Source organism: Cajanus cajan, chromosome 7 (genome assembly GCF_000230855.2).
Source record: "Cajanus cajan strain Asha chromosome 7, NIPB_CcT2T_4, whole genome shotgun sequence".
In the NCBI taxonomy this organism is placed as follows: Eukaryota; Viridiplantae; Streptophyta; class Magnoliopsida; order Fabales; family Fabaceae; genus Cajanus; species Cajanus cajan.
In genome coordinates, this window is record NC_138523.1 from 484,442 (window position 1) to 493,048 (window position 8,607).

Consider the following 8,607-nt stretch of genomic DNA (forward strand, 5'->3'; position numbering starts at 1 on the left):
TTAAATTTTGACAATGATTAATCACAATATATACGAACTATGAACTTAAACATTTTTTTTATTGAATTTATAGTTAATTTTTCTATTTTATTTAATCTCTTTTACTTTTCTCTCTAATTGTCTTAATGTATATTTTTTCAAGATAAAGATTATTATTGACCAACTTTATATACTGATTTTATTTCTCTTCTTCATCCTATCTAACTCTTCCTCCTTCGTTTTCTCCTCTTTTGTTGTCTCTCTTATAACAACCCGATAGATCCCTACACTTTACAACTTAACAATTTAAGCAGTGAAAAATATAAAATCTATTTACATAGGGTTAACATGGAAACAGATTCTAAATATACATGTAACAATATATATATAGACAATAATTCAAACTAAAAACATAAACCTTAGGTTGTTGGTCAAGCAACTACTTTATACAAGCTAAAACAAGTAACCTCTAACAAAAGAAACTCCATCTTCTCATGAAACTCCAGCAAAAAAACCTCTAGCCTAGTTATTTCTTGGTCTCATATACAAATGATCATCACAATCCACAACAAGGAATTGCAAGGATAAGATTAATTACTACAAGGTAACAAGTAATATAGAAGTAAGTTACCACTATACTATTAATATCATCATATCAACATAAATATGACTCAATACTCCCTTAGCAACACATAGAACAACATAACAACCCAACTTGCATCACTACTAGACAACCTACTATAATGCCAACTTAAAAATATTCAACATATCAACATATTATAGGAACAACACAACATTCAACACAACTCTCAAACTTACATCTTTTGACATGTCTATGCATCATAACTTGTCAATAATACAATCACATAACTAAATAACATAATACAACTTAATGCAACGTTATGCATATCAACTAAGAGATCTCTTACAATAAGATGTGCAATTTAAGTGGCTTGACTCTACCAAACCAATTTAATAACATGGTCTTTTTGGGTTGCTAGATCAACAACAAATTTGGATATCAATCCATAACACAATATGATTTCTCGAATTTCGTCACTTGACTGAAAATTCTAATATTCCTATCAAGGATAGAACAACTTGGGTGTGAGTCTACTTCGACTTTAGCATGCATAATTAAAACTATATGGAATTAGCCTGCCAACTACCCTCTAAATAATGTATCCATTCCAATACTTAGTTAGGAATTTTGGCCTCTAACTTTGTACCTTACTTGGTTGGTCACTTATAACCAATATGGCTCAACCTTACCTTTATACAGTATCAACTATGGGCTTAGATGAGACTCAACACTCTACCTTAAGAGACAACTATACTCAAAAAGGATTTTTCAACAATTGAACTCTTAAATACTAAATACCATATCCCTACAATGGGATATTCATCTTTTAAACCAACATCTCTCCTCTAGTCCTAAGTTAATCAATATAGTATGACTAGATGTTTCACAATACAACTTTATTCTAAATCATACAACTTATCACCATACAATTTTACTACAATTCAACTTCCAACTTACTCGACTGAAAACCTCAACATATGAAGCATTTATCATCATGATTCAACATTTAAAATCACTAAGTTAAGGTTTTCATTCATCAGAGCCACACTTGGCATACCACTTGTGCCTGACATGAATGAGATATGGAGTCTCTAAGTATATCATGCTTGGCATGGCAAAACTCATGTTCGACATTATTTAGGTAGAGAATCTCTACCTAACCCATGCTCAATACCACAAAACATGTGCCCAACATCGTCCACGCAAAGAGTCACTGACTTGGTCATGCTTGGTGCCACTTATCTTGAATTTGGCGTCACCAAGTCAGAGAGCATTCGAGGCAGCCATGCCTAACGCCCCTCAACCAATGCTCGGTGTCACTAAGTCAGAGAGTCCTCCTCTATCTCACACTTGATTCTATTAATCCTGAGCCTAACATTAGTAAGGTAGAGAATCTCTTACATATACCATGCCAGATGCCATGAAGTTGTGCTCAATGCAAAGGCAATTTCTGCACTTGGCAAAATCATGATTTAGCTCCAAAACCTGTGAATTCTCATCAAAACCAACATGCAATACACTAGGTAGCACATATGCATTATACGTAACTCAAATACAACTAGAATTTTAACATACAACTCATAAAAATTCAAGACCACCAATTTTCCTTCAAGAAATACAAAAAACTCAACCCAAGCATGTTACTTCTCAATTCAACATAAAATCACAACATTGATAAAATCCAGCAAGGATCAACTTTAACAACACATCAAAATTAATTCTACAAGCTTCCTTTACCTCGATTTCTAGAAAAAAAAAGGAAGAAGAAGACAACCAGGACCTCTAATCTAACTCTGCACGATAACTACAATAACTCTAATTCTCGGCTCTCCAAGCTTTGAATCTTAATTCAACTACTCAACTGCTCTGGGGAAGGATTATAAAACACTTTTATGGAATTAGAAGAAGAAGGAAACTTTTCTAGCTTTAAAGTTATTTTCTCTAACTTTTCTTTAGATTTTTTTTAAGAAAATAAACTTATGAAGTTCAAGTCTTAATTAAGAAAATCTTATATACCTTCTCCTAAATTTGGTCAACTTTAACCTAAACTCAAAATAACTCCTAAACAACTAATACTCATAAAAATTTCTTAATCATTAAAGTTTTACAATAATTAAACACACAATCATTTAAATTAATAAAATCAACAAACATTACTAAAATTTAACAATGTTCCACTCCTCACACTTTTTGCCACTGTCATCAAGCTCACAATCCTTTGTAACTCACCCAACTTAGTCCTTATTGTTGGAAGGCCAAATTATAGTGATCTTAATCTCTTTTTAATCAAAAGGTCATTTTTTTTTGTAGGTACGGTTCATAACGTGTCCATCATTTTTAAAAATTATAGAAATTTATCCTACTATACATAAGTTCATACACATACTGATAATTGTTATAATATAACTAGTGATCTCAAATTTATATAAATAATATATAATATGATAAATATTTTTAAAATAGTTAATTAGTTTTTTAGTCCATATAATTTCATAAATTTAACTTTTTAATCTCTGTAATTAAAAGCTTTTTTTATTAATAACATTTTTTTATTTTAATTCTTATAGTCATGTGGACCTTTTCTTTTAGTTTTATAATTGTATAAACATTATATTTCAGTCCTTATAATTACATAAATTTTCTCTTTTTAGTTGCTATAACACATTAAAATAAAATATTTTTAATTATAGAGATTAAATATTAGAGTTGATGAAACTAAAAAGATTTGAAAAAGTAATAAAAAAAAATATTCCTAGAAATAATCTTGTATAAGAAAACCAATCAAATGCCAGTAAAGGTTGACGAAATGATGAGTTGAAATAGTATGTATAAAATGATATGTTTTAATAAGATGATTGTAAAAAATAATAAATAAAAACGAAGGGACAATAATTAAATTGAGTAGTTTCAATCAAATAAAATAATTTTTATATAAACATAATTTGATGGGTTGTAGAACCATTAGTTTTATGGACACGTGTCGAAAACTTTAGGCGCACACATCTTGGACAGCATGGGCTTCACATACACGCCATAAAGATCTCCATCTCTCCCCTCCCACGCATCATTAGTTTTTGTTTCTTTCCAATTTAAAATTCTGAGCTAATTAATTCCTTTACTCTCACAAAAATAAAAAAGAAAAAAAAGCAATATCATGAATCAATCAACGAATCAAAGATGTTCATTGCGTCCAAGGGCACCACGGTAATTTCACCCGTCAAGAATCAAGGCAATCATTCTCGACACGCGTCGCTCAGTGGAAGAACCTTTCGGTGCAAACCGGGTGCGGTTAGCAAAGAACGATGTCCAAATGAAAGACGCCACGTAGGACACACGTGGCAGGAGAGTCCAAGTCAGCAACCTTGACTCGTTATAAAATCCAATCTCACGGAGTCACCTAATCCAGAACGCTTTCATTCAAAAGAAAACCATAATTAAAAGTTAAAACCTCTCTTCTCTTCTCTTCTTTCTTCTTTCTATTTTCTTCCTCCACCGCCGGAGAATGAACAATCCGGCGAGTCTAACTTCCCCGTCCATGAACAATGCCCGTCTCTCCGATCACCGTCGTCACGTCTTCCACGAAAACCCTCACACCCTTAGCCTAGAAGAAACCTACCCACCCCGCACATAATTTTTTCTTCTTCTTATAACCTTTTAACACGCAAAATCCGTGAGTTATTATTGAGCGTTTTAGGAAGTAGGAAGGATGAATGTGTGTTGACTAACGAAGCGTGAGTGAAATTAGAAAATAAAAAATATAAAAAATTAGAAGCTCTGAGAAAACAGAAAAGCAACAGAGCATGGCTCCGATGAAGGTTCAACCAATTGCAATCGACATCGATTCAGAGAACGTGAAGGAGGCTGTGGTGGTTCGGAACGAGTCCGTGCTCAAGTCTCGCCTGAGAAGGTTGTTCGTCTTCGAACGCCAGTTGCCGAGAAACAACAACAAAGATGCAGCTCCGGCAACGGAATTCGAACCTAGCTCCGTGTGCTTAGCGAAAATGGTGCAGAGTTTCATGGAGGAACAACCACCGCCTCCTAAATGCGGCCGCAACCGCTGTAATTGCTTCAACGCTAATAGCTCCGACGAGGACGATTTCGACCTCTTCGGAGCACCGCCTCCACCGGAATCCTCCACCACCGACGCCGCTGAATCACTCAAGGTAGTTAGTTACATACACACGCAAATGAAATCTCGATCGTCTTCCTAATTTGCATAATAATTTGGATTTGGTGTTGTGGTACTGCAGAGCTTGATCCCGTGCGTGAGTGTCGGCGAGAGGAACCTGCTAGCTGACGTGGCGAGGATCGTGGAGAGAAACGGCAAGTCGTACAAGCGGAAAGACGATTTGAGGAAGGTCGTGGCAGAAGCGCTTTCCTCTTTAGGTTACGATTCTTGCATCTGCAAATCTAAATGGGAGAAAACCTCTTCGAGTCCCGCCGGTACGGTGAATTAACTTTGAATTTGAATTTGAATTTGGATTTGAATTTAGATTCTAGATTGAGTTTGAGTTTGAGTTTGAGTGAGTTTGGTTTGGTTTGGTTTGGTTTGGTTTAGGTGAGTATGAGTTCATCGATGCGGTTGTGGAAGGGGATAGGTTGATTGTGGATGTGGACTTTCGATCTGAGTTCGAGGTGGCGCGATCCACCGGGACGTACAAAGCGATTCTTCAATCGCTGCCGTTCATCTTCGTCGGGAGATCGGAGAGGCTGGCGCAGATCGTGTCGATTGTATCGGAGGCCGCCAAACAGAGCCTTAAGAAGAAAGGAATGCACGTTCCGCCGTGGAGGAAGCGCGATTACATGCTTGCCAAGTGGCTCTCTCCGTCTAGCGTTAGGGAGAAGGAGAACAAGCAGCAAGTGCAACCCCCGTCCTCCTCCGTGCAACTCGCCGCCACGGTGTCCTCTCACCACGCGGCGTCCACGGAGAGCGATTGCGGTGAGTTGGAGCTCATTTTCGGCGAGGAAGAGGAGGAGCCGTCGCCGCTTCCGCCGACGGCGACTCCGGTTTGGCAACCTCCGGCGGTGAGGCCGAAGAGTGTTGAGAAAGGGACTAAGGTTGTGACCGGATTGGCCTCTCTTCTCAAGGACAAACCATAGAACACAATTTTGTTATTTTTCTTTATTTCTGAATTTAAAAAACTAAAATATAAAGAGAAATATTCGGATGAGGCTCTCCTCTTTGTTTTTTTTTGTTTTTATTATTTCTTTATTAAGTCTTTTTGTTTTCCCTTCTTTTGTCTGCAAGGGAAAATTTGTAAGAAGTAACTTTTCTCTTTTTTTTTTTAAACCACTGTAAGTGTAAGAAGCTGGTATTTCCTCTGTAATAAAATAAAATAAAATTAGCTGAAAATGAGAAATATTAGTTGAGAAAAACACCTGAGGATGCATGCATGGCGCCGAGAGATTCTTTTGCTTCGATTTCCCAAATGTCAGTACTACGCTTCTGCTATGATCAGCATTTTTTTTTATTTTATGGTTTTGAATAGTAACTGCTTTTTGCTTTTTGTTTTAACTTTTTATTTGAGTGTTGATTTGTTTTATTTGGTGTGCATATTTTTAAAATTATACTTTTATAATTACTTTTTAATGAATTATATATATTTTTTATATTTTATATTAAATTTTAGTTCATAAAAATTTATATTATTAATAATCATTTACTATTATATAAGTTTTTAATATTTATAATCTTAATAATATGTAGGCACCAATACCTTTTGTAGTGATTGAGAAAGTGCATTGAGGGAGGAGTTACAAGTTACACCCAGCAACTTTCAAATATTTTTTGGCAGTGAGTTACAACTTACAACGTTATGGTCCCTTGAAAGGAGACAAAGGAGTATGAGACTTTTCTTTCTTAAATTTTCTCATCTTTTCATGAACACCAGACTAATTAAACTAGTGCTGCTTCTAATTTTATTTTTTTTAACAACAAAACAACCATTTTTTCTTCAAATTTCCATTTCAATATCCATCAAACTTTGAGAGGACAAGATCGAGAATGAATATGCAAACTCAAGTTCATACTATATAACTTAACGAGTCAATTAAATTTATGTTGTGTAATGATAGTTATTAGATATATAAATTAAAAGAGGATTGTTATATGAAAAAAATCCGAAATAGCCTTCTGGAAACTTTATAATGTCGACTCCTTTCAATAAATTTATTATAAAATAATTATTTAATTTAATATTTTATAGTTTGAGTTAATTTTTTATTATTTGAAACGACTTTCAAGAATGTTATTTTGGAGAAGAAATTTATAAAGTGAATGTGGTATGGTGAGGACTGATGAAAACGCAGGATGGAGGAAGGCTCGTGGCATCTCGTGTTTCGTGAGTATTGGAGAACTGAAGAAATCACTTGAAGGTGAAGAGATAGAGAAGGATAAATTATTATTCAATTGCTATTAAATATAAATAAATTCCTTTGTTCTTATTTTATCTTGAAAACTTTTGGAGTAGTACAAAAGCAAAAGAGAAAAAGTGAAAAAGTGAAAATCTCTGCTCCTTTCTCTCACCAAACAACGCCCTATAAATGAAATTATGAAACCTCCCACAATATATGCCTATTTTCTTTACTTTATTTTAATTTAATTACATTATTTATTATATTTATTATTTTTTCTTTTTATTTTTAATAATTTCTTCGGGTTTTCTTTCTTTCACACTTTGAACTGTACAAAGAACAGTATTCATTTTTCCTATGTTATCAGTTTATGGTCCTTTTTTTTTTCCTTCAATTTGAGTGTGTATTATATTAAAATGTTGGTTGGACAACTTTTAACCCTAGTAAAGCAAAATTATGATAAAATTTTTTATAAGTATTTTTAATGCATTATAAACAGATATTCCATGAAAATAAATATATTTAAAAACCTAATAAATAAAACTTATTTAATATTTTATAAACACAAGTTAATATAGATTATCATAAGAAAATTTAGTATTATTTTTAAAATTCCGGTGATAAAGTAAACATCATGGAATCCACAGTTTTTTAAAGAGAAAAAAAAAATATAATTAACTCAGATTAGGTGAGCAGTTAATTTAACTAATGAGAAATTGATTGGGGTCACTTGATATTGACAATGGGAAGGTCCCATTGATGACACAAAATTATAAATGGTTGTAGCAGTATATATATTATACTTTAAAATTATACTTCATTTTTAATTAATTGATAATATTAAAATACTTATTTTAACCGTGCATAAAAATTAAACTTAAAAATTTGAATAAAACTGGATAAATTTTAATTTTTGGTGAATATAGTATGAAAAATTTCTCTTAAAAGATTGATTCTCATTATTTCAGAGAAGTTGCTTCTTTGTTGACATGATTACGAATTTAAGAAACTCTTATAAACTAAAATTAAATAATTCACAATCATTGCAGTGGGGCCCCCTGTAATCCATTGCGATGCGCAACGTACAATTTAATATTGCAAGAGATAGGCATTAAAAAAAATAATACTAATTTGGCAAAATTCATTTATAAAGTTAGTAGGACCCATCACAAAGCTCTCTTGTCAGAACAAAAAATACGGGTCCTTTTCCTTCTGGGTTGAAAATTTTAAAAAAATAAATAAATAAATAAATAAGGCTATTTTTTTATTTATAAAAAAGTTAGTAATAAATAAAAAAGAATTTAAAAATGAAAAATAGGGTGATGAAAGCAACCCCATACCTAACCTCTAACATAACAATGCTTTTAATGTTTTATAGTTTAATGTTTGTTTGTTGAGTATTGGATGTGGAGAGATTACTTAGGAAATGCAAATTTGATTTTTACGGAGCTTGCCCAACCCACACGAAATGTGCCCGTGACCCTTTTCAATTTTTCACATACGCCATTACATTATTACTCTTTTTCTTTTCATCACCATTATCGTTAGTATTTTTTTTTATTAGTTAAAATGAGATTTTCAACGCACTTTTTTGCCCAAAAAAATCAAATATAAGTTTCAAAGATTAATTTTTTGTAAATGCTTTGATAATTACTTGATAATAGTAATTTTAATAAATTCAAATAACAATC

The 8,607-nt window shown here is 32.9% G+C and overlaps 1 protein-coding gene across 1 annotated transcript; it reads left to right on the top strand.

Moving 5' to 3' along the window:
• Positions 1 to 3,969: 3,969 nt before the first annotated feature.
• On the top strand, positions 3,970 to 5,733 carry LOC109796606 (uncharacterized). The gene is made up of 3 exons (XM_020356306.3): positions 3,970 to 4,725; positions 4,813 to 5,005; positions 5,121 to 5,733. The coding sequence occupies exons 1-3, from the start codon at positions 4,363 to 4,365 to the stop codon at positions 5,660 to 5,662; spliced, it is 1,098 nt and encodes a 365-aa protein (XP_020211895.1). The 5' UTR covers positions 3,970 to 4,362; the 3' UTR covers positions 5,663 to 5,733.
• Positions 5,734 to 8,607: the final 2,874 nt, after the last annotated feature.

Excerpts from the sequence above, each read along its gene's own strand:
- LOC109796606 (XM_020356306.3), top strand. The coding sequence starts at position 4,363 with ATGGCTCCGATGAAGGTTCAACCAATTGCAATCGACATCGATTCAGAG. Across the intron at positions 4,726-4,812 it reads ACGCCGCTGAATCACTCAAG|AGCTTGATCCCGTGCGTGAG; the intron begins GTAGTTAGTTAC and ends GTGGTACTGCAG. Across the intron at positions 5,006-5,120 it reads AACCTCTTCGAGTCCCGCCG|GTGAGTATGAGTTCATCGAT; the intron begins GTACGGTGAATT and ends GGTTTGGTTTAG.